The sequence below is a fragment of the Juglans regia genome, chromosome 7 (assembly GCF_001411555.2).
Source record: "Juglans regia cultivar Chandler chromosome 7, Walnut 2.0, whole genome shotgun sequence".
Taxonomy (NCBI): Eukaryota; Viridiplantae; Streptophyta; class Magnoliopsida; order Fagales; family Juglandaceae; genus Juglans; species Juglans regia.
The window spans coordinates 29,850,398-29,877,765 of NC_049907.1; the positions used below are offsets into that span (position 1 = coordinate 29,850,398).

Here is a 27,368-nt window from a genome sequence, read left to right on the forward strand (position 1 = left end):
GTGCATGTCACCTTTTCCTTGGAATCAGGTGCGCCCATATCTGATTTTGGTTGGAACTTGGAGGTGATCGAAGAACCAATAGACAGAGCAAGAAAAACATTAGCAAAAAGAAGGAAATTGGAGACCAAATGATCTAGATCAGCTGCTGGAGAAGACAAGACAACTAGCAACGGAAGCGAAAAGTTGGAAAAACCAATGGAAGCCTACAGACATTGTGGAAATCAAAGGACATAATTGGCAAAAATACAAAATTACTACAGGGCAACCAAAATGCTAAAGCTACAAGACCATGCGCTGAAAGTCATTTTCGTCTATTCAAGTGTCAAGAAAAAAAAATTAAAAACTCTCCCTTTATGTATAAAGAATATATTTATATATATGAAAAATTCTATTTTCAAGACAATATGTAAAGCACACCGCTTACATGACAATAGTAATGTGAATGGCTTTACACACCTGCTTGAGAACGAGAAATGAGAATATTCAAAACTTTTACCATTTTAGAAACTTATTTTGTTGTTTTTTCATCTTGGTTCAGCCACTTGAAATATGGGAGGTGATTAGGATGATTGCAACAGCGAAAAATTCTATTCATCATCCCTATACCGTACAACACATTATTTTTACCTTAACAAGTATGCGATGTAGGGATAATGAATAGAAGAACTCAATTAGTTTAATAGGAATAAAACCAAAAAATATAAAGACAAATGTGATGTGTGGAATGATAAGTAGTAAAATTCTTGCAACAGGCAGCATAGTCATGCCGAAAGCAATGGTCATGTTGTCAGTTGTAAGAGTTAGGTCTTCCATGAGCAGGCATTATGTACGACTCCCAATAACGATTTTGATGCCGACCAACTCATGATCGAGGTGCCTGAACTTGTTCCTAAAGCTTCCAGTTTTGGGGACGATGCTGAAAAGGTCTATGAGGCCGAGGTTTCTGGGCAAACAGTTTTCCATTTCGGGTTAAAACCAAACTTTTCAAAGGTAGTGTATGTCCATTTTTTGGGACGTGCTTCCCCATTATCATTAGTACTGTGGAATCTGAACGTGGAGTTGGTTTCGTGCCCATGTAGTTAGCATTACCAGTTGCAAGTGTTGGGCCCAAGTACTTAAAAAGGGAACAAATAACTTGTTAATGGAAATCGGTCAGCACTTGTTCTAAATGTTATTAACAGACTGACTGAAAAACTACAAGACATCGGTAACATCTACAATTGTTTTCAGCAAGTAATATGAGATACATTAGAGAAGAGCTTTTAACAAGGCATTGAGGAATAAGGCACCCTTTGCGACTGCAGAGACTTTCACAGAAACTCGTACCTTCAAGTAATATTATTATACAATGGAAAGGACTTTCCATGTCGTAAAACCCAATGCGGTTAATTTAAAGACAGACTAAATTTTTTTTTCTCTCTCATTATAATTTGGAAAAACGAATATTTAAAACAAAAGAAAGCAAAAGATAAAAAATAATGCACATCTTAATAATCCAAGTCTAACCTCATAAATAAAAATCTCGAAAGAGCAGAGCTATGAGATTGAAACAAGTCTTGCATTTTACTTTCGCTTTCTATGAATTTGTACAACAAAAATGAATATAAATTATAACTGCCTGAATGTGACATTCCATTAGGAGAAAAACGATGGGATCCTTATGTAAGGATCAAGTCACTCAGATTTTTTTTGTATAATCGCCAACCGTCAAGAAAAGGTGTTCCCCCAATAACAAATCAACCGGAGGCAAGTTTTCAATGCAACTGACCGTTATCTGCAGAAGAATAAGGATAAACAAAAGGACCATGAGACAAATACTAAACTTGCTCAAGCATACAAGCTTTTGGAGCACATACCTTCCCATTCCCAAGTTGAAACTCCGACTTCAAAACTGAATGATCTCTTGATAGCAAGTAAGTCTGCAGACCTTTAGCAAACTTCATATTTCCTGCAACCATTCATAAACATTCTATCACATAGAGGGAGAGAGAGAGGGGACTTCATTGGTGGGACAAACATGTATGGGCATTCCAACCTGCATATAGTGCAAGAATGGCTTCTAGATTGACCACTAGTGCAGGTCTTGTTAAGCTGATAACAAATGACATGCCTGAGATCCCATGGAAAGTCTCCTCGCCGATAATGACCTTGAAATTTCAGCAACACATGATAAGCAAAAATATGAGTCAAACCATTGCTGGGCCATCAGAAAGCAAAATTACGTTTAAAAGTAGACACCATTCCCCACCCCATTTTTTTTGTTAGCAAAAAGATTCCAAAGTCCAAACTGTAAAAGGATTTGTACGCACTATTTAGAACTATTTATTTTCCAAGAAAAAAAAGATATAATATAAATTTATGCTGATTTTGAACGCTAGTTATAGCAGATTGTCCTTCAAAAATTTGCTCCAAGCTGATGCAAATGACATGCTGATTATGGGTAGCTTCTATAGATTTTAATGGCCTGGGTTTCCATGATTTCCTTGTCTCTTTTCCTATTTCTCCCATTTCTAATTAGGTGTTCCTCTTACAAATTTCTTGTGTACCTGGGCTATGCCTTTTTCCTTTTCAATAAAATCTTCAATTACTTGTTAAAAAAATATACCAATTACTTGTTACAAAAATATACTTACTGCCTGTGATGGCATCATAGTAGAAGGAAGCAATTGGGAGCCAATGGCATCTGCAATGTATGAATCCTGCAAATAAAATAAACCGAGCTATAAATGAATGGACTTCACATAAAGAGTGATTGCATGTCAGACAGATGACGGGTCACAAAAATCACTTATTTATTAAACTAAACTGAGAGAGCTAAGATTTTACAATCGTTCACATGTCGAAATTTTCAAATGCAATCAGAGCAAACAGAAACATTTAAATCTCTTTCTCTCCACATAATACTGGTAAAAATGGGAACAGAAAAGCCTGGAAAACAAAGGCTTTGGGAAAAAATGGTTTAAATGTGAAAAAAAAGGTGGGGGAGCCATCCACCTAAATGGTAACTCCTATTATTACTGAAAACCATTGAAGAGAGTAAAGAAACAGATGATAAATAAATTCCCATAAGCTTGAATGCATTATCTTTGCACGTAAATGCACATGACGTGGCATCTGGATTAGTGGAAAATCTGACACCACATATCCAGTCAAAGTGCAACTCAATCCTTCACAATTCCTGGCAACTTGATAAAGAATAATGTATCAAATTTAAACTAGTATCCTCCAACAACCAATAGAGAACTTTCTGGGAAAGTCGAAAACAGAATAAAGATCACAGATTGATGAGTTTCTCTAAATCCATAAATATCTATTGCGATACTCTCCTTTAGCAGCACAATAATCAGAAGGTTAATGCTCTTTCCCCACTCCCACCCAGCCTATATCAATAAAAAGTCAAGTAGAAACATTCTCATATGGATAAAGACAATATTACTTGGGAACTCAAAACTCGTTCTGAGAGTGATTTATCTTCATCCAAAGATTTGAAGTAAACCTCCACAATGTCAGTTGGTTCTAGGGCAGCTTTCTTCCGTAACTTCTGAATTCTATTCACAATCTGCAATTGTAAAATTTTAAAGAATCCAGTCATCATCATATGTCGCCAGTTTGGGAATACCAACTTCAATGAATACGAACTGAGAAAAGAGAAAAATTAAGGAAGCCCTCAACAACAAAGAAGTCATTACAGAAAAAAACATGAATGGAAATACACAACATTGCATGCATAATGTATTCCACACGGCAAGAAGTTGATGGAATTCACATGATTAGAAATCATATAAAGTATTTATAAGAAGCACAATAGTTTGCACTTCACCTCACGAGCAACACCAGCCTCAAACAATGAGATATCCGCACGCAAATCCAAAATCACCAAAACATCACCTGAAACATGGTATATAGTGTGTAAAACAGACAACAGTAACAAGATAAATTATATTTGGATGTCATTTGTAATTCCTACCATCTCCTGCTGCATCAATCTCCTTTTCTGTAAATCCATCAGGACATTTGAAATCCCGAATAACCTGAAAATTAATATGAATATGAGAATTAGCAGTATTTTAGCCCCTAAAAATCAAAATACCACATTGTTATCTCTTTTACAAAACAGCTAAAAATTATTATAGGTATGCCCCACTACAACTTGTCTATTTTTTGAATGGTGTACTAGACCAAAGTATCAAAAAAGTAAAATCAGAGTGTGAAGATAACATTTCTACAGTCAAAATGAACAGATGAAAACAGTAATTCATTGAGCTTTATGGTCAAAAATAAATAGAGAGAAATGAATCTTCATATTAAAATTCTACAATTTTTCCTGTCCACGCCACTAAGATGATCAAACAAAAAAACACAAACTCCTTCCAAGTTTGCCAGAGTGGGTAAGATTTTTCACATCTACAATGGAATTCTTTCTACCACATTCTTGCGTAAAATCAAATCAATGGGAAGGCCATGGCAGTCACTTTCAAACCCTTAAATCACTTTTCGAAGGAACATATTCATTTCCAAGGTATTATACATGATGATAATTTGGTTATTCTGCCAGCTGTTCAAGACCTGGAAAAATGTATCTATGTACAAGACCATGTACACATTAAAATAAAAATCAAACATAGTTTTGCAGATGTATTGAACAGGACAGGAGATTAATTTAGTAAAAAAGACGAGCACCTTAATATCAGTCAGCTTCAAACAATGACCTGCAATAGTAACTTCGCCAGCTCTCTCAAAAGCTAAAATATCTTCCTGTGACATTCCTTTGACTTCCTTAGCAACGACTCCCATAGATTTTCCAAGCCGCTTGCCTAACACACTAGAAGAAAACCACCAAATGCCATCAGGCAGAAGCATCAAACAAGATTACAAAGCTTTCTTAAAGATAAAAATTAGTATAGCTTTCTTGAGGGTAAAACAGTTATAACATACCTAAAATCAGGTTCTGCACGTAAAGAAGCATACTTCAAGGTATCATTGCATGGCTCAAGAGAACGTACATTGAGTTCTTCTAGCACATACTGCAATGTAAATGGAATCAACTAAGTAAAAAGGCAGCCCTGGTTGTGGAAGTAAAATAAGAGATGGCCCTAAACAGGGGGAATGACAGCCCAGAGCAAAAACATCAGTAAGTGAAATTATACATGACATTTCAGTGTGCCTATAGTAACAACTATACCGTGCTAACATGAAAAAAAGCTTTTGTATATATTGAACGTGAAAAGTATTTAGTAAGAAACAGTCTGGCTCAGTCACACTCTATTATCCTATGAAGAAAAATAAAGTTTGGATAGAAGTTATGCACAGACATAACCTCAAGATTTAACCCTGGAAAAATCAGCATGTGAGTATTTTTTTAATACAGAATTAACTGATTCCTTTTTTCTATGAAAAAAAGTACCTAGATGAACAGCTAGTAGGGTAGACCAAAACCAAACAAGATAGTTGTTGAAAAATATAGGATTTATTAATAGCAAAGAAGACTTTTATCCCCAAGCTAATAGCAAGGTTGACCCACTGGTTATGAGCACACCTGATTGATCCTACAAGTGTGAAGAAACACATGTACACCGTAGATTAACGTTCATATACCTCTCTTAACTTTCCAGCTATGTCATTGAGAAAGTCTGCATCAGGATGAACTACTACCATTTCCCTGCAGTTGCTCAGAAAAGAATAAAAGAAACACAAAATAGTGAAGGCAGATATGAGAATATGAACTCGAAAGAAAAAGCAAAAACATCAAAAGTGAAGCTTCACCTTAGTGGTGTTTTAAGAGGTTTATTGTGCCGCTCACGAATGTTGCGGGCAAGATCAATAATAGTCATCATCCTTGTAACACTTTGTTCAATTCGTTCACCCCTCTGAGAACAAAAAATTTGAAATAGCAATTGAACATTGTCGGAATTTGCAAAAAGTTAAAAAAAGCTTAACATCAGACATAGCTTGAACAACCAAATTAAACCAGCGTTACCATGCAGCAATCTCATGCATCCTTAATGATGGTCAAGACCAAAATTAAACCCACATTATATGTGGTTAAAGTAGAAAAATCACTAAAACTAATGACTCACTTAATGACACAGTAATTTTTAATGGTACCAAATACTTTTTGGGATAACATTATTTGTTATTTAACTGTTCTGATTTTACTCCAAGACCACAGGCCTCACAGAGTCTCCAAGTTACAAAAGGTATGTTGGTCTAGCTACATTCTTTGGTGGTACTCGCAGAATTAAACCAGGGATCTTGTCCTCCATGTCTTATTTATGTAGGCAAGCAATGCCATTGGTCCAAAGATCAATAGCACAAAGTTTTTCTCCTCCCTTAGGTCCACAAAGATGGCCACCAAGATAATCAAATTGAAAGCTACATCGGTACAATGGTTTCTTCCCAGTCATAAAGGCAATAAAGAAGATATCTGGGAGTATGTTTAAGAACTTGGTTAAATCTAGTAGCATAGAATTGATTGGTACTATAAATATAGATAGAATAAACATACTAGGATATGGAAGCTGTGAAAATTTCTACTAAGAAGGTCCACTTAATTGGCATGCAGTTGAACGGCAAGGTTGATAATAGTTATTAAGCTGGAAAATTAATAAGATATATTGAAATTCATCCAACAATTAAGAAATTCAAGATAATGGGACTGCACAACGGTGTGTAACCAAAAATTTGCGTGATACGATCATATTTGCATAGAGGACATCCAAATTGACCTTAATGTGATGGCTGGAATAACCAAAAGCAATTTTTAATCAGTTAGATAAGATCTTCATATGCAGCTTTACCCTCATTACTTGGTCAAGTATATGCAATCATAGAACACAAACTTTAAGAAATAACAAAAACAAGGAATGTATGGAAAGGGCAACATAAGATGGAAATCGCCCTAAGGAAAATCATCTATACCTTCCCTTCTTCTTGAGGAAACTGGCAATAATGAATGCTTTCCTCTGATCCATTGGAAACTTTTCGAAGATTTTGATACAGAACTTCAGTAAAAAATGGTGTAAATGGTGCCATTACTTTACATGACACCAGAAGGACCTGAAAAATAAGACAAGTGAATTTTATGATGGCCCAATAGGCATACCCCAATATCTAAGAATTGGCATGTTACAGCAAAAAATGGATAATAACCAAGCAATTCAAAAATAAAAGACTCAGATATGTGATGTAAGCAAATCCCTACAAGAGAACTGTTTCAATAACTAATAGAGGCAGAAAATGCTAGATGATTGCTCCCACATTTTTAATTGTATCAGTTTACATAGGCAAATAAGGAGTAAGACTAGAGTTTAGATACTATCCCATCCAAATCATATCTTTAATAGTTATATGAAGAGATGCAGTACAGTACACATTTATCTAGGCAACATCTCATTTTTCTCTCCCTTGTAAATATTATGCGTGTGGGTGAGAATAAATTAAAAAGTGACCAAAGGTTACGGGTACGTTTAGTAAATGAGATGAGAAATTCTCAAAACTTCTCACAATTTCCCTCCCAAACATCACTCAAACACAAAAAACTTTTTAATTTCAAATCTTCAACTTTCTCACCTAATCATTACAACTTTTAAAACTTCAAAACAAAACACAAAAATCAATACAACTTATTCAAAATTCAAAACAAAAATAATATTAAAATTTTATATTCAAACTACTTTTTAACTTTATAATATTTTTATTCAACTTTTTCTCTCTTTTTCCAAAACCCAATAAAGCATCTTAACTCAAATTATTTCACTACTATTTACAGAATTATGAGATACTCCAAGTGTCCAAATGAGCATAAGACAAATCACACCCTTATAAGTTAGAACTTATTAATTAGCAAAAAGGCGTGACCCAAGTACATTGAGGGATACAAGAGATAAACCTAATCATAGAAAGTATAAGGACCAAGAAAACCATTAAAAAACTTTTTTTTCATGACGAGCAACCCCTACAACGACCCAAGAAAAGCCAAAGACATATCTAGGCCCATACTCCAAAAGGACTAATCAATGATACAATTGAAACCCCTTGGAATCATTATAAAGCACAAGAACCTCTCACTTCCGACCAATATGGGATCTCATTCACCCTTCTTATATTCACTTAGTATGGAGTATCGCATTGGCTAGGGGCTATGATCCCATTGTGATGATCCAAGGAAAGCTCAAGCCAGATGTCGACCCATCCTCCAAAAGGACAAGTCAATTATACAATTAGAGTCCATTGGAATCATCATTATAAAGGGTAAGAATTTCTCCCTCCCAAACAATGTGGAATCTCATTCACCACAATCCCTTACTCTCTTAACATGGAGTATCACAACCCTGAAGACAATGCAAAAACATCTTTTTTCCTCACTAAACCTCGGACCCGTGGTGCAACGTGCCCACATCACACGGATCAGCTAAATCATCAGGCTTTCACTAATGTACGTGGCCTCTAAAAATTTGTTACACCCAAAATCGAACCTTAAACCTAGAGGAGGGAGCCATACCCTCGATACCAAGTCCCTTGCCCCTTGAGCCAACCCCTAGGGGTTAAGAAAACCATTAAAAAGAAATTAATAAAAAACAAATGTGTTGCCATCTAATGACAAAGAGATTGAAAAAAGGAAGCCTCAAGGACCTCCACAATCTTCCCTCAAACTTCAAAGCTTTTATTGCTTCTTTCTCTCCATATATGCTCATTTATTTGTCAAAGCTAAGAGAATAACCAACATGATTATACCCTTATGTGTGTCATAACATTTTGTTCTTGCTTGAAGGGTATTGTTAGATTATTATGCTAGGTATTCATGCTATATATGGCCCTTAATTTAAAGCCCCTTTTATGTACCTAAGCTATGCTAGCATGCAAGTTATTTATGCATGCATGATGTATAATGAAGACTATGATGTGATGCGTTCACAGTAGTAATGTCATTATGTCGTTCGCATGTTTGATGTGAATGTCATGTTAGCTCACATATTATTAAGTATGCCATGAAAAGCTTATAAGACCATATAATTAATGTGAATGAATGTTTAAGCATAAAAAGATGGTCATAAGGGATGCATAGTGCTAATGCAAAGTTATGGATTGATATGCAAGCCACATGGAAGTACTAGTAAACGTGTGGTCCACCTGAGATAAGCTACTTTATGAGCAGTCTAGCAGTTGCCCGTCTGCACAGGATGTGGGATCAGTGCAGCCAGATGGAAGTAAAAGTAAAAGGTGTGGTACACCAAAGATAAGCTACATTATAAGCAGTTTAGCAGTTGTCCCTGTGCGCATAGGATGTGGGACCAGTGCACAACCTTGCACAAGGGTTAATATGCGTTAACCATAAATCAAGCAAAAGACAAGTTTAGTGATCTATGCAATGAACATTCAATCTTTTTTTTATAAGTATTGCCTATTCAATCTTAGATGACAAATATCTTTTCCATTACGTGATTGTTTACCACTTATTGGATATGATAAATTTGTTGTTACTTTAGTCGTGGGAATATGTGATATTTTGGTTGTTCCATAAGTTATATATATATAAGTACTAATGTTTTTGAAGTAAAACCTACACTTAATTTCGTAAAACCTCCTAGTTTAGTCATTTGTCACTTTTGTATATTTTTATGTTTTTAAATGTCCAAGTGATGAGGATGATTGAAGAGTAGGCAGGCCAGACTTAGATGGGAATTCAAACTTGGACAAGAATCCCTAGTTTGAATAATAAAATGTTTTCACACGTGTCATGATGATATTTATTTTCAATTATCAAGACAATTTCTACATTGTGCTTCAATTTTATGATTTTAATAAAATGAGGTAAAGTTTTTTTTATGTTGGATCTCTTATCTAATGCAAAGCTAGGTACGTGTAGCATTCCTAACCCTAGGGGAAAAGGGTGTTACAGATTTTTTTTTATAAGTAAAAGGGCATTACAGAAATTACACATGCATAGAGCTAAATAATAGTGATTGCCGAATAAAATAAAAATTGTAGCAGGTACTCGACCAAACAAAAATGGTAACCAAAAAGCACTATCAAGATTAACAAAAACCAACAGAGTTAGGCAGTGGTATTGAGCATGTGTTACTTCCATCATACATTGTAAAGAGTTGAGAGTGCTGTCCTACAGTCCTCTTCTCCAGTACGACCTTTAAGTCTCTTACGGTTGAACCGTACATATATGTTTGTCAAGTTGTCAAGAAACTTCAAGAGATATGGAACCACCTATAAAGTTAGTAGAGCCATTAATAGTGAATTTGGAATCGAAACGTACAATTTCATGTGGAGGGGGGAAGCAGCAGGAAGAACAAGAACAGCATTGTCAGAAGGGAAATAAAACTATTTAGAACTGATACAGCAACTTAAATGCATAATATCTAAAAGCATAGGTAGGTGTGCCATATGGGATGGGGAAGCATTGGTAAGTGTCAAAATCAATGCATATACTTAAATTCATGGAAGTTCTAAAAACCAATGCACATTATTTTAGTCCATCAAGATGGTTTAAATGTTCATAATGTATTACTAAGAGTAGTCCAAATACAACTCAAGCTCAACCCAACCCAAATAATGTATACTTGATAAACCCATATGTCTACAAAAAGTTACATAAAACAATAAATAGAGTTAAAAAAAAAAAAAAAAAAAAAAAAAAAAAAAAAAAAAAAAAAAAAAAAAAAAAAAAAAAAAAAAAGAACAAAAAATGACAAGCCAGTATAATAATTTTCCGTTCAAAAAATCGTATAACGGAAAATTTTAGCTACTTCAACAATTTTCTTAAATAAAAGATTCTATAAATGAAATCCATTTGAGAGTAAATATGGACTTTGGCCACATCAGCTTCACTTTACAAGACAATATAATATATCAAAGCTTTTTTCCATGGTTCAGTACATAATTGTTTTTAGTAGTACTAACTTATCAAAAAAAAAATTGTTTTTAGTAGTACTAAAAATATATGTCATACGATGTCTCTCGTAATACAAACACAGTAATCCACTTTTTGCAAGGTAATGGTTGATATCTAACCGTGTAAAGGCGATAACCATCCATCTCTTGGCGGACAAAATAAACAAGACTCTGTGTAGCAGAGTTGATCCACTCGTCAAGCACATTAGATGAATTTTGGAGAGAGGCTTGATCAATGGGTATGAATGGTGCAAATCCCTCAACCTCAAGTCTCTTAGCATTCTGAACAAGGAATCTATATGCATTGTACCAGGGAAGAAAAACATCCCTGACCTGGGAAGAAATTAAACCATAAGAAACAGAGATGTGGATATATTAGAGTATATCAAGATAAAAATAAATGTATTAGATATCAACAAAAATGATTGAAAATAAAATCAATTGGAACTCTTATCCAAAAGTTGAATTCAAGCAATAGATGCACAATACTCACAACACCATGAACTCCTTCCTTTTTGAAACGCAAGGGCTCTGCACGCACCACTGGGGAGTTTATGAGGTACAATCGTAATGCATCCTGAACATAGCCAATGGGATATACACCATAGTATGAGAAAGCAGTTAAAACTCAGAACAAATCACGACAGGAAACCTGATGAATCATAATAAAAGGACGCTGATAGAAGGTTTTGTAAAATAACTCACAGCTCCATAATTATCAATGACTTCCAAAGGTGAAGGATAGTTTTTCAGACTTTTACTCATCTTCTTTCCATCCTCTGCCAGGACAAGTCCATTGCAAATGAGATTCCTAAATGCAGGCTTTCCAAATAATGCAGTAGACAACACCATGAGAGTATAAAACCTGCAGAGTGAAAAGACAAAGAATAGATATTATCAACAATCAGGCACAGTTAAATACTAGGAAATATTGATGTTCCTCAAGTGTAGTGCAAAGAAAAAAAATGTTCCACTTAGGCAGTTGAGATATTTAGTAATCATTATCATTAGACTATCAACACAAATATCATGAGACTCGAAAGGATTTTATTATCATTAAAAAAAGCTAATGGATTACCATCCATAAATTACAGAAAACTGGATTCATTTACATTAAAGCAAGTGACAGAAAAAATAACTGTAACTCACATTATGATAGCACAAAAATAAAAAACAAAAATGCAATGTGAACAGAACATACAAAGGAATGGCATTGTGAAAAATAAAAAATAAACTGATTAAAATATTTGATTGAGGAATCGTATTTGATTGTGAATGCAAAGTATTTATCAACAACTATGAAAGTATTTGATTCAAATCATTCTCAAATCTGGCAAAAATTACAAAGCAAAAATATATAAAAGACAAGAAACTAACCATCCACGTGTTTGATCCAGCCCTTCAGCCACAAAGTGCCCAGGAAAGTTTTTCTCAAAGAGTTCAACATTCTCAAATGGATAATGGATATAAGCATAAGGCATGGACCCACTCTCAAACCAACAATCAAACACCTGAAAGATAACCAACAAAATTATCATTAAAACCATGAAGAAAATTAGTGGACCACAAAAACATGTTTTTATTTATCAGGCACATGAAAAAAGGCATGTCGGAAACTTCAAGCCATCCTTAATACCAATGGAGAAATGCACAATGAGATGCATAAACGATATGGCTAAAAGATACATGTAGTTCTTCCCCAATTGTTTAGAAACCTATGCCTTTTTATTCCTCCAAAATGAGCTGCTGCACCACCCAAAGAGGGTAACTAACAGGCTTTGTCAGAAGGTACAACAAGATCTAACGTCAATGACAACAAAGAGCGTTATCTTCCTTTAAAAAAAAAAAAAAAACTTATGCTATGAAAGAACTGGGTGTGGACACTTAAAAGTCACGAAAACCTTCCATATGAAGAGACAGGGATTCTCCTACAATTTTGTCTTTCAATTCAAATATGAATCACATATAAGTATATTACTTTTGAATGAGCATATATGAGCTGAAAATCAAAACTATATTAAAGTGATTATCCAAATTGGAATTCTACTGAGGAAAAAACAGTTCCAAAAAAAGAAAGTCTGGGTATTCCACTGCATAGCCCTGATTCAGACATCTTACATCAGCTATGCGTCGAAGGACACCAAATTCAGGGCCGCGACTAGAGGGAATCGTAATATGATCAATCTTGTGACGATGCAGATCATCCACCTGTACAATGCAGATTACCCAAAATGAGAAAAGGCAAAGGAGAAATAATTGGCAGCAGGGAATGCTAGATGGAATGAATACCATGGTGGCACAAAAATTGAACAGCAATAGAAAAACCAAACAGATCATGATCCTACGCTAAGGAGCACATTTTCCTTCAACACCCTACTGTTCTGTCCACAACAGATTTCAAATAAAGCATAACAGGACAACCACTAAAATAAAAACAGGTGCTTATACAACAACCAGAAATAGCATGCATTCTCTATGACTATTTACCAGAAAAGCACAATCTGCTCTGTGCCCCCACAAAAAGGGGTAAAATGAATGAAGCAAGAAAACCCACCTTGGGAGAACAGTTGAAAACAGTGAAAGTTCTTCCAACCCACCTTAGGAGAACCATTGGAAAAAGCGAAAGCTTTCACAAACTAAGCCCAACCTATATTCACATCTCCCCCTCCATCTGGAAAATAGATCTAACCTCATAATTCCTAACTCTTGATTAGCCTCCATCAACTAATGTGAGCCTTTTTCCATTTTCTTGGCCTCCATCAACTAAAGTTAGCCTTTTTCCTATTTCTTGGAAAGAAAATGGTGGGTGGGGGGAAGCACTACTAACTCTCAATTGTGCTCCCTAGACATCTCAGGCACAATCGAAATTCAGTACCACAACAATATTCCCTATACTATTGAGGAACAGCAGGATTATCAAATTAAATAGCCTCAAATTGGCTCCTTCCAACCAGAATCGGGCAAAGGAAATACTCTCCTCCACTTACCATATATAAAACCCATGCAATTCACAGTATCCACAGTGTGGAAACCATTTAATGCACAAACTGTCGTATTACTAAATATAAAGACAAACAATGATACTTTAAAAACGGGTACCTCGATCTCCATCTAAGAAGAGTAGATCATCTAGGCAAGTGTTCATTAAAAAGGACAATTTCATAACCATGAAATATTGGGTTTGGAAATCACATACTAAGTTCGGCAACAGAATAGAAACAGCCTCTCACCCTCATGGGCACAAGCACGCACACAGCTTCCAAAATGAGCAGATCTCAAAGGATGTGTCAGTATATGTATATTCACTTATATGGGTCGAGTAAGAAGGCATTTTCATGTTCCCAAAAAGGGATAGCGTTTCCACCCTTGCATACTAGTCATGAGCAAGATCCCCCCCACCCAACAAAAAAAAGAAAATAAGAAAAGCACAACAAAAGGAAGATTTAAATAAAATTCTTAGTGAAACTGTTTTTTCCCAATCACTTCCAAAACCCTCCTAATCACAGTGCTTTGCACAGATTAAGCCTTTTTCTGATAGTAATTCAGATGAACTAGAAGACTCAGCTTATCCAACAAAGCAGCCCAATCAAATAGTCAATTTATACTAAAGATTGGATGCATTTTTAATAAGATGTTAGGATTGGAGGCAATGATTTAAAAAGACAATAGAACTAATATACATGACAAATAAAAGCTGCGAACACATAAATAGTGTCAGTGTGTGTGTGTGGGAGAGAGAGAGAGAGATCAAACCTTAACACCAGAAAGCTTTTCAAGTTTCTCAATGGAGTCCATGACAAGTACTTCCTCACCATCCTCACTGATCCATACAGGAAGAGGAGTACCCCAAAACCTACTTCGACTAACAGCCCAATCTCTTGCATTTTCCAGCCAATTGTGGAAGCGCTTTTCCTTTAGCATGAACACAAGCCGACAAAAGAGGTTTTAAACAACTAAAAAATCTATAACAATTGGATTTCCTAAGCATCGTCACTTATGCATACACAACAATGATTACAGAATCACTCAGACTGAAAGGGGAAGAAAAAAGCATACAAAAATAAAAAATAAGTCACCAGTCTTGTTTTAAGGGGGATATCTTACCTTCACAAAATCAGGAACCCAGTAGGTCTGCTTGTTGTTTTCTAGCAATTTCTCTTTCAACTCTTCTACTTTAATGAACCTACACAAATACCAATAAGAAAAGAGGAAAGAGAAAAAATACAAAATAAAAGGAAAACATATAGAAATTATAATGAGTATCCCTAACTCGTAACAGGCAGTGAACCTGTAACGTCTACCACTCCCCAAAAGTGTCTTGAAAACAAAGATTTATGTTAGAAGGGGAACAGGGGAGTAGTTCCCAATTTTTTAGCAGCATCACAATGCATCCCAAGAAGATGGTAATAGGAAAATTGACTCCCACTTTTCCCACATAAATTGGATTATGACCAGGGTACTGAACTACTCATGAACAGCTCAAGTTGAGTTATTCAAATTAGTTCAGTTTGTTTATTCAACGAGTCAAGCTAGAATAAAACTTTAGGATTATTAATTAAATGCATCCAACTTCTATAAGCATGACTCAACTCACATGTTTATATTTTGTTAGCTTTTTTGTAGTATTTAACTTCGTAATAAGATTCTCCAGGCCCTGTCGTCCAATAGACAGCTGTTCAGCGTTCGTTCCTTCTATAGTACCCTAATTCTTCATGATAATAACCCATTTTCATGGAAGAATATATGGAGGACAAAGGTTCCCTTCAGAGCTACATTCATTGCTTGGACAACCTCTTTAGGGAAGATTCTTACCATGAAAAACATAAAAGACACATCGCAGTGATCAATTGGTATTGTATGTCTGAGGTGGGGAGTCCATTGATCATCTTCCAATTCATTGCGAGACAGTGAGTACAACGCGGAGTGACTTTTCAGTCGGATTGGTTTGGCACGGGTCATGCCTAGAAGAGTTGTTAGTCTATTTTATTCCGGGAGAGGATTAAGTGGCAGCCTGAAAATTGCAACTACATGGAAGATGGTTCCTACTTGCTCATTTGGTGCACTCGGAAGGAAAGAATGACAGAATCTTTGAGGATCGCAAAAGTTGGCGGAGCACAACACATTTATTTTATCAATACTCTTTTATCTTGGACTGGGTTATATCCACCAGACTTTCTGGTATCTTTATCTTCTTCTAGATAGCTCTCTCCTTAGTATACTTCTTGTGTACTTGTTTTCCGCATAATAATGAAAAATTATCACTAACCGAAAAAAAGAGTGGGTGCCAAATTTTGTTTGAGCTCCACAAGAATGGTCATTGAACTGCTTTTGAAGTATACCATCACGTGTAATTGCTTCTTAAAAAATGACTTATATCTAGCATTCCCTCTATCTTTTTAAGGTATCTATGGCGGGTTAGTTCGGAAGTCAGATTCTGCACGTATCATTTGGTCATCCAACCCGATGGATTTAGAAATAAATCAAAACTTCTGCTGGCCAAGCAAATCAGAATTCCAGTATGTATCAGCTCAGAATGTCAGCTCGGGTCAGCACTTAGACAAATTTGAACAGCCCTATCTGCCACCATATCAGCAAAATCTGAGCACAAAACACCCATCTAAGCTACCGGCAGTCCACGTGTTGGCATGGCAGCCCATTTGCAGTCCATAGTTGCTTTAAATTAGGTGAGATTTTAAGATTTAAAACTGATTTGCTTTTGATTACCCTAATTCATATGCAAAAGTGAACAAGAATAGAGTTTGCTGTGGGGTGGGGTGGGAGAGGAGAAAAAGTGCCATCTTGTGAATTGGAATAGAGTTTGCTGTCCTCTAGTTAATGGAGGATTGGGGGTTCATAATTTGAGTAGTTTTAATAAGGCTTTATTGGGAAAGTGGTTGTGGAGGTATCAAATGGAAGGGGAATCAATGTGGAGGGAGGTTATTGATCGAAGGTATGGGAGTGATTGGGGAGGTTGGTGTTCAAAGGAGAGTAGGGGGACTTATGGTGTGAGTCTTTGGAAATTTATTAGGAAGGGGTGTGACAATTTTGTGAAACAAATTAAGTTCGATGTTGGAGAGGGTTCAAAAATTTGTTTAGGATTTTATGTTTGGTGTGGTGAGCATGCTCTTTTGAGAGCTTTTCCGGCTAGTTTTTGAATGGTTGCAAATCAGCAGGCTTTCGTTTCAGATTTGTTGATTCGTTCTAATGGAGCTGTGCAGAGGGATGTTAGTTTTATTAGAGCTGTTCAGGATTGGGAACTTGATGAGGTTGCAGATTTTTTCAATTTGTTGTATTCTATGGATATTGGAGGAAATGAGAGGGATTGGATGTTATGGAAGCATATGGGAAATAAAAAAATTTCGGTTAGTCATATTATAAGGTGTTGATGGTTCAGCATCAATCTTCTTTTCCGTGGAAGAGTATTTGGAGAGTTCATGTGCCGTCCAACATACCCACTAAACCCCACTAAACCCACTCCACCATGTTGTGCCGTTGTACCCAACGTACCCACTCAATCCTACTATGATGTCGAACCCTTCTGTGTCGTCGCTGTCGTCGTCAAACCATCGGAAGTCTGAACGTGTAGCCCCCACACACTATAGAGACAAGACGAGAGAGAGAAACGAGATCTGCCAGGCGCCATCAAACCTGTGGCCACCATAGACAAAACCACAGGCTCCGGCAATCCCTAGGAGGACACCCCAGCGAAAGCCCTCCCTCCGACGACCGGGATCCTCACAGAAAGCCTTCCTCTAGGCTTCGTCAACGCAGATCTGGTCCATCACATACAAGGCCAAGCTCCAACAGCAAGGAAAATCCTTCTTCAACCATATTCCTCTCGGTTTCCTCAAAGACAAATAGACGGCTTGTGCATGTAAATGTTGCATGTTGTTCTGGTATTTTCTAAAGTTGTTCTAATGGAGGGTGATCTGTTTTCTTTTTTTTTTTATAAGTAAGAAATTTATTGATTGAATGAAACTAGGCAACGCCCATGTACATAGGAAATATACAAAAGAGACTCCAAATCACATTCTAGAAAGCTGAAAAGAAAATAAGAACTCGTGAACGTTCCCTCCCTCCCTTTAGTACAATAGCAGCCAACCATTGAACTAAAGAAAACACAAAAAAATTCCATAATTTCCCCACATTTCTCTCCTTGTTGTTGAAGTATCTCTCATTCTGTTCTGTCCATATACACCACAAGAGACACAAAGGAACCATCTTCATGTCGCTGCAAGTTGAGGACAATGATGTAGGGTGATCTGCTTTCTATTCCCGTATAGAAAGCAGATGGTTGATCCTGTGATTTGGGATCAAAGGATGACGACCCGACGCGGATTCGTCTCAAATGGATGGTGAGAGGTGGTCGAAGGTGGAATAAAAAACTTTTGTTTTTACGAAATAGGGAGGAATAGTTTTTGCATCTCTAAACATAGTAAAATGATGGCGAAGTTCATGTGCCTATGTGGGACGGCAGCTTTATGGGTGGCTAAGGGGATAGAGGAATGCTTACAACTCATTTGTCATGAGGGATTCTTCAGGGAGCTAAGAATAGGTAATGGAGTTATCATCATTCAACATCATATTAACGCAAGGGGCAGTTTTTTGCAACTCTCAGATTTTTGGAATGGAAGGAGTAAAGGTTTGTTGGTGATCCCGAAAGGTGCAAATGGCATCGGATGAAAATGTTTTATGCATTCCATTCGAAGCATCACTGGATCCAAAGCCTCTGATCTGAAGCATGCAAACAAAGGGGAGTTTGTTGATGGAAAGACAATGGGAAGGCCTCCCTCTGTCAAAGGTGTCTCATACACTTAGGTGTTGAGGTCACCAACGAGTAGTCCGACAGAGAATAGCTTCGTGGTGGAAAGAAAGGGTAAGGCACTTGGAGGAGACAAAGGTTGTTAGGTGACATTGGGAGAAGTGGAAGGTAAGCACCATGTGTTGCAGAGTGGAATGGCTGCCTCTGTTGGGTGTTTGAGGGTGGGAGAAGTGGCGGGGGTCTTGTGGGCTGTAAGAGCTCAATTGATGGGAGTTATAGAGTATGTGAGAGATCTTATGATTAAAGTGGATAAGGGGCTGGACCTGGTCACGGGTTTGGGTGGTGGATCGAAAACAGAGGAGGGGGGCGAGGGGTGGATCCTACAAGTTTGAAGGCCTCAAGTGTGCCGGCATAGGGCATTTCAACGTCGTCACAGATAGGGTAGTCGAACGCTGACATCACAGTTTACGCCGGTATCACTCAGGACATCGGCAGCTTGTCGTCTAACTGCCCTCAATCACCAGTTGCAAATGGGGTTGGTACTTTTTTCCAGGGATCACTTTCAGTTGAAGATGGAGGTCCTTCCAAGGTTTTGAGTACTTTGGAAGAAGCATACGAGCCTCTTTCAGAAGATGAAAATGGGGTAACAAAAAGTAGTGCTTCCCTTACCTGTTCTATGCCTCCTAAGGGAGCAGTAGGGTCTGACAAAGTGGCGCATAAAGGATCGTCAGGGGGTGGGGCACCTACAAGCAATGTCCTCGTCGATGAAATGACGACACCTATGTTGGAGGTGAAGGAACCTTTAATAGTGACGGCAACATTGAACAGCAACAATATAGTTGTTGAGGAGGTTCGGGATTTGAATGCAAGATATGGCGAGGATGAAATTATGGGTTTCTTGTTGGTGCCTTGTGAGGAGGAATGCCTAGGGTCGGGAGTGCAATTGGGAACTGTGTCTAGGGATAATGTTGTTCCCCTAGTTTCTCTCCATCCGATAAATAATATAGCGGTCACCATCGGATTGGGTTCTACATAAAGTTAACGAGATTCAGCATATTGTGGGGCTTTCATATAGAGAATGTGAAAACCAATTTAAAGCACTAATAACTGGATTGAGGTGGACCACTCGCTTGAAACTAAATAAAGTTTTCAGAAAAGCAGAGAGTTGAAGCGTCTTTCTTGGACAATCAACTACGACGCTAAGGGAGGTAGCTCAAGTCGAGGGAAGACTAAAGAGAGGGCTTTATGAAGACGTCCTCGTAGAGGGAGATTCGGGAGCAATATTAGTCTTTAAGGGAAACAAGGGGTTGGAGATGGGGAGGTGTGTTCTATTCCAATTCGGGCGTTGTGTATTTTGGATTGATTTCTAATTTTCACGGGCTTTTGGGTCATTAGGAGCTCTCTAGTATGGGCTAGATGTTTTCTTGTATACGTCCAGTGTACTTGGTTACTCCTATTTATATATATAATATTTTTATTTATAAAAAAAATGTGCCATCCAAAGTGGCCTTTTTTACTTGGACAGCATCACTTGGGAATATTTTGATGATTGATAATTTGAGGAAGTGTGGCATGATTGTTATGGGAGTGGTGCTTCATGTGCAAGAAAGATGGTGAATCAGTGGATCATTTACTTTTACATTGTAAGATGGCTAAGGTGTTATGGGATGGTGTGTTTAGTAGAGCTGGGCTGGTTTGGGTAATGCCTAAGAGAGTGGTGGACTTACTTGCGTGTTGGAAAAGGCCTCGTAGTTGTTCTCAAGTGGCAACGGCGTGGAAGATGATTCATTTGTGCATCATGTAGTGTATTTGGATGGAAATGAATAAGCGGTGTTTTAACAATAAGGAGCATATTGTAGATGAAATCTGAAAATTTTTTGTGTTCTCCTTGCTTCAGTGGTTTTCTGCTATTGTACTTAATGGAGGAATTGTTCATGAGTTTTTGTTTTCTTTTCATGATCCTAGAATATAATTAGGTGTTTCTTTTGTATACTTCATGTGTACATGGTCTCTGACTATTTCATTCAATAAATAAAATTTTCTTACTTATTAAAAAAGAAGAAGGATAATCGACACTTCAACAAAAACTAAAACATATCGACGCATTGAAAAAATTACAGTTCAAAGTATTTTGCATTTTGAAAACTAAAGTGAAAGAACAGAACATAGCTTCAATATAACTGCAGTTAAGGTAAAAGAAAATATTGATAAATGAACTTACCAGCTTGGAACAGCTCGATAAATAAGAGGAGTTTTGGATCTTGGGCAGAAGGGATAAGGATGCATAAAGCTCCCAGACTTAACCAGGCGGCCTTTTGCCTACAAATACAAAGAACAACCACAGAACAATGAAAATGAGAGAAAGCATTTAGAAATGGGTATAAAATTATACAACATGAAACCCAAAAAATAACTTCAATTTCAAAATCCTTTTAACATCAGTCAACAATAATATATCGAAACGTAGGTATCATATTATGAAGGAAATAAGTCAACTCCTACAGGCAAGGCATTTATGTACTGTAAAATTAACAGTCGTTTCATACTGATTACCCTCACTAATATCATCATTGTCGATTTTTAAGCATCCTCAAAATGAAATATATATATATAAACCATACCTTAACTGCTTCAATAATATCCTTATCTGCATCCTTGACATACCGCCCGCTAAAGTCGATAATCTTTGCCGTAAAGCAGCCATCATCATCAACTGCTACAATTAAGTTCTCTCCCTACAAGACAACACGAGAAAGGAAGACATTAAGCAACCAGAGCCCAGAATAGTAACATGCACACATGTTTTGCCAATTTCTTTGGGTTCTTGAGCATCAATAAAGACACATTCAAAAAAAACATACGATAGATCATCAGAATCAAGAAACATCAATAAAAAAAAATTGTAAAAAATTGAAACATAGATCGTTAGAATCAACAAATGTAACACACCAAAAGAAGCCCAAGCCACGTCTGGGCCTATACTCCAAAAAGACTAGTCAATGATACAACTGGAACCCCATTTGAGCCATTATAAAGAGCAAGAATTTCTCCTTCCCAAGTAATGTACCCACCCGTATCATTCACTATCGGGTATCACTACCCAAGGTCCTAGCCAAGTTAGACCACCATCTATGGAAATCCCCTCAAGACTAACCAAATCAAAATCAAAAGATAAGGAACTAATCCAATATACACATCTAGACAACAACGGTGAATAGAAAGTATAGAAGGAAAATCTTTACAAAAAAAATATATAAAAGAAATTAAAGGTACATAAATAAAGACAAAAAAGTACAAGAACTATTTTTTTTATGACGGGGGAACCACCCCACGGCAAAGCCCTTAGGACTCACCATGGAACCTAAACCCCCGGGGAGACTAGCACAGCAACCCACCACCATGGCCTCCCACTTAAATTGCAGTTTGATCCCAAGGGGAATCGAACCTGTGACATGGGGCGCATGCACACAAGTTCGCCCTTACCACTTGGGCTACCCATGGGTGGGTACAAGAACTAATTTAAAAGAACATAAAAATTCAACAAATCCTATATTCAAAAGTGTGAGAATTAGGGAACATAAAAACAACCTTGTCTAACTGTACTATATCAAATGATTAAAAATGTAAAGTTTGTACCATTAAGTGCATCCAAAAAGGAGAAGGGAGAAAACCTTGCTTATGATTTGATTCTCACTGCAAACACGGTAATCATCTTCACCAAAAGCAGGCGCACAATGCACAATCCCAGTACCACTATCATCTGTAACATAATTGTCGGCAATAACTCTAAATGCAGACTCAGAGCACTCGATAAAATAATCAAACAATGGTTGATACCTGTTGTACACATTCTTACAGTTTTAGTGATCCACCCCAAAATGCAATCATACTTTACATAAAAAGAATTCCCAAAAACAACAATAATCATCTCGAAGTAATATGGAAACCAGTAGTAAGGATGAACAAAAAGTAAAGTGGCACTCACTTCATTCCCACCAGTGAAGCCCCTGAAACTTTCTCCAAAACTTCATATGAATCCACTACGTCTCCCGTTTTACCACTTGAGGATCCCTTGGTCTTTGGATTTGATTTTTTGGTGTCAGGAATAGATCCATTAGCTATACTTGGTTTTGGCTTCTCACTAGGAAGAGCTGGCAAACGAGATTCAGCAACCATATATACTTTTCCAGAGTACTTGTTGCGAACCTGGTATTCTTTCGGACACCAATTAGATACTCTAATAACAAGTAACAAAAGAAGACTCATGCTGAATGTAAGCTAAATGAAAATTAATGAAATAAAGAGAGAAAACATGTCAACCATTACGCAACGATGTTAATTACAACAAAAGAAGAATGCAAGCAAAGATGTGCAATCGATATAAGGTTGAATGTAAGTTGGCTGGCTGGAAAAGGATCTACTTGTCCAAAGGTGGTAGAATCACCTTAATCAAGAGCACTTTATCTAATATCCCAACCTATTTCCTATGTTTATTTCCTTTGCCTGCAAGAGTCGCTAATAGAATGGAAAGAATATTATGTGACTTCTTGTGGGGCAGATTGGAGGATGAGAAAAAATTCCACTTGCTCAAGTGGGATAAGATCTGTTCTCCTTTATATTCGGGAGATTTGGGGATTAGAAAGCTGGAAACTTTCAATAAGGCACTCTTAGGGAAATGGTTGTGATGGTATCATTAAGAAAGGGATGCTCTTTGGAGGATTGTTATTAATGCAAAATATGGGAGTATTTATGGAGGTTGGTGCTCAAATGAAGTAAGAGTGGGAGTGTGGAAATTCATTCGCAATGGGTGGGGGGAGTTCTTCAGAAATTTCAGATTTGAAGTGGGTAGGGGTAACTAGATCCAGTTTTTGGCATGATTTATGGTATGTAGACGTGGCCTTGAAGATTGCATTCCCTTCCCTCTTTAGAATTGCTTCGGATAAAGGCACTTCTGTAGCTGATTGCATGAGCAACACTGCTGTTTTTATTCTGTGGTCAGTAAGTTTTATTAGAGCACTCTCATTGGATTAGCTAAAAGCTAAATCCAATGAGTATTTAGCTATTAAAGAGTAAAATATGCTCACATTGGATTAGTCAAATTTCAAATATTTAGAATTTAGCTACAGTAACTTTCAAAAGTTTTTTCAAATTTGAAGGTTACTGTACATATATCAAATATATATTTTATTAATTATTTCTCCCTCCCTTTTATTTATCACAGATTTTATCACAATTAATATATTAATTTGACTTAGTGATATATTAATTTAATAAGAACATGATTATTAATTAACATATAACAAGTAGAATAGTAAAATATGATAAAATTAAATAAATTATTAATTAAAAAAATTAAATATTTTTGAAATTATTAATTATTCATTACCATATAATGAATAAATGTATAATCTAATGTGGAGATTTGATGTGAATAATCAAAACTAAATTCATCTTATATTATTTTATTATTATATAATAAAAAAATAGCTATTCTAATGTGAAGATTTATGTGAATGGAATAGTTAAAAGTCAAATTTATCTTACATTCATCAAAACTGTCCTTTAACTTTGGCTAATCCAATGAGAGTGTTCTTAGAGATGCCCATGATTGGGAGGTGGGGGCAATCACTGATTTTTACAACTTGCTCTATGCTTTAAATTTAAAATCTAGAGGGGAGGATAGATTAATCTGGAATCAGCTTGGTAATAAGAAATTTTTGGTTAGATCTTTGTACAAAGTCTTGGTGCCACATCCTTCTAGTGATTTTTTCCCTTGCAAAAATATTTGGAGATGCAAAGTGCCTCTCAAGGTCCGATTCTTTGGGTGGTTGGCTTCTCATGGGAAAATCTTTACTATTGATAAGATGAGAAAGCGTGGTATCGTTGCAATGGATTGGTGCTTTATGTGCAAAAGGTGTGGAGAGTCGGCGTATCACGTTCTTCTTCATTGTGATGTGTCAAGGGCTTTGTGGGATGAGATCTTTGTCAAGCTTGACATTGCTTGGGTGATGCCTAAGAGTGTGGGAAAGCTTTTGGCTAGTTGGAGAGGGATTCAAGGAAATCGTCAAATAGCGGTTGTTTGGAAGATGGTTCCTCTTTGTCTTATGTGGTGTATTTGGAATGAGAAGAATGGTCACTGTTTCGACAATAGAGAACACTCAGTGGATGGGATTAGGTCTTTATTTTTTCATACTTTGTTGCTTTGGCCTTCGGTTATTGTAATGGATGGGTTTAGTTCCAAGGACTTTCGTGTTGTTTTTCAGCTTTAGCTTGTAATTAGGTGTTTCTCTTCTATACTTCCTGTGTACTTGGGCTATACCTAATTACGTGGTTTTAATAAATTTCTTACTAAAAAAAGATGTGCAATATATATAATACTATTTTAAAATAAAAAGAACACCAATTACCTTGTAGTACCCTAATTATATGTTGAAAAACACATACAACAAGACCTAATGCAAGTGCAGTTGTATAAGCTTGAATCCCACCACAAGCCGACAAAAATATGAAGGGGGAAAAAAAAGAGTGGTTCAACTATAATAGTTTTTTAACCCAAGACAACGATAATCAGTATAGCTAGTCCACTCTAAAGGCAGACTTAGGCTAAAATTTAATTATAACACTCACCCTTGAATGTGGACAGCATCAACTCACTCTAAACGCTAAATGTGCTAAAATTATATTTATATTTTATAGCATTCAAACAAGTTATATGAACACCAGGGCTAAGGTAACTCAAGTGAGAGAGCCATTTTATGGTAACATTAATGCATGTTTCAGACAGCCCTTGTGTATGTGATGCAAGTGAATGCGTACAAAGTATTGCAGAATCTAACAAATTAAACTGACCTTAACATAGGCAAAATTTGCATTGACACAAAGGGCAAGATTACTCGGAAGGGTCCACGGAGTTGTTGTCCAAGCCACAAAGGCTGCCTTATGCGGATCACCAATTATTGGAAAAGTCACCATAATTTCAGGGTCAGACACATCCTGTGTCACTCCAGGAAAGTCAGATAAACATGAAACTATAAGAACTAAAGATTGAATAAATAATAGTGAACACGGTCATAACTATCAGTCTCTAAAACCAAAACAGCAGTTCAACTGCAACATTGACCAGATCCTACTTCACGAATTTGACTTGGTAACATGGCCAATAGTGACCGAACAAAAAATTAAAGAAATCTACATAGTTTCAAACAAAATTTGACAGAAAGACTAAAAATAACACTCTGTCGGCAATTCACCCCATTATGAATGGTAAACAGAAGTTTCAGATCACAAACCCGATATTCCTGACCGGCTTCAAAATTAGATAGAGGCGTCTTCAAACCAGTGCTGTATGGCATGACCTGAAGGACAAAAAATAAACATTACAAACGCATAAATAGAGAAGACTGGCCCATATAATTATATTGAACCCATTTAAAATATATATATATACCCCCCGTTGCCAAACTGTGGAAACATATAACAAGAAATTTCAACCCAAAAAGATAATTTTGGGCCTCGGAAAACAAGAAAATAGAAGAAAGTATAATCCAATACTATAACCTTCCACTACCAGTGGCAGCCAACAAAATTATACTTAACTAAACCTAATACAACCATTGCATGCGTTTGAATAGAATCATTAGTTTACAAAACATGGGGAAAAAAGAGACTAAAACAATGAAACTGAAAGGTTTAACCTCCTCTCAGTTGTCGAACTTTCTGGAAACCATAAGAAGCACAATCAATAAAAGGAACTCAGAAATGAAATCCATTACTTCTATCGTCACCCGATTCAGGATCGCCATCATTTCATTAAGAGATTCATTACCAAATCAACTTACGACACTCCATCAAAAAAAAAATTTGATAAGTAACAGGATTTAATTGACGAAAACAATAGCCATGACTAATGTACACGAGACGTATACCTCCGTAAAAAATAAATAAATGAAAAAACCATAAACTCTTCATTAGCCTACTCCCAAAAACCAATATAGAAGGAGATACTCCAAACTAACCTTGAAACCTTTATACACAAGACCCTTGTCATAAAGCTGAGCAAAGACCCACCACACAGTCTCCATGAAGTTCAAGTCCATAGTCTTGTAACCATTATTGAAATCAATCCACCGCCCAGTCCGCCAAACAATCTTCTCCCACTCCTGCACATACCTACGAAGAAAAAAACAAGAACGAGTACTAAATTCACGATAGCGATTCAAATAAAGTAATGAGCCATAATTTAAAAATAAATAAAAACTCTCACCTCGTGACAATGCTACGGCACTCCTCGTTGTACTTATCGATCCCCAAGTTCAACACATCTTCGCGCTTCTTAATGTCGAGGCGACGGTCGATCTCGTTCTCGATGGGAAGGCCGTGGCAATCCCAGCCGAAGCGGCGAGTGACGTGGTGGCCGTTCATGGACTGGTAGCGGGTGACTATGTCCTTGATGGTACCGGCGAGGATGTGGCCATAGTGAGGGAGCCCCGTTGCGAAGGGAGGCCCGTCATAGAAGACGTACTCGGGCTGGTCCTTGGTGCGCTCCAGCTGGGTTTCGAATGCCTTGATCTCCCTCCACAACTCAAGGATCTTCTCCTCGTAGTTTGGAAAGGAGAAATCCTTCCCTTCGCAAACTTCGTCCATGGCGGAAATGAGAGAGACAGAGAATCAGGGTTTTGGAGTTTCAACGCATGCCAATTCGGAT

General features: G+C 36.9%; 1 protein-coding gene across 1 annotated transcript; it reads right to left on the reverse strand.

Moving 5' to 3' along the window:
- Positions 1 to 1,539: 1,539 nt before the first annotated feature.
- LOC108980148 (isoleucine--tRNA ligase, cytoplasmic) lies at positions 1,540 to 27,368 on the reverse strand. The gene is made up of 28 exons (XM_018950998.2): positions 26,928 to 27,368; positions 26,680 to 26,833; positions 25,954 to 26,019; positions 25,514 to 25,657; positions 22,650 to 22,870; positions 22,336 to 22,501; positions 21,286 to 21,399; positions 20,886 to 20,983; positions 15,007 to 15,085; positions 14,656 to 14,814; positions 13,021 to 13,110; positions 12,280 to 12,413; positions 11,608 to 11,767; positions 11,396 to 11,479; positions 11,023 to 11,235; positions 10,093 to 10,218; positions 6,919 to 7,056; positions 5,764 to 5,867; positions 5,596 to 5,659; positions 4,936 to 5,024; positions 4,681 to 4,822; positions 3,968 to 4,031; positions 3,821 to 3,888; positions 3,437 to 3,559; positions 2,634 to 2,699; positions 2,036 to 2,147; positions 1,857 to 1,948; positions 1,540 to 1,774 (listed from the first exon to the last, which is right to left on the reverse strand). Exons 1-28 carry the CDS (start codon positions 27,305 to 27,307, stop codon positions 1,679 to 1,681), a joined length of 3,546 nt encoding a protein of 1,181 aa, XP_018806543.1. The 5' UTR covers positions 27,308 to 27,368; the 3' UTR covers positions 1,540 to 1,678.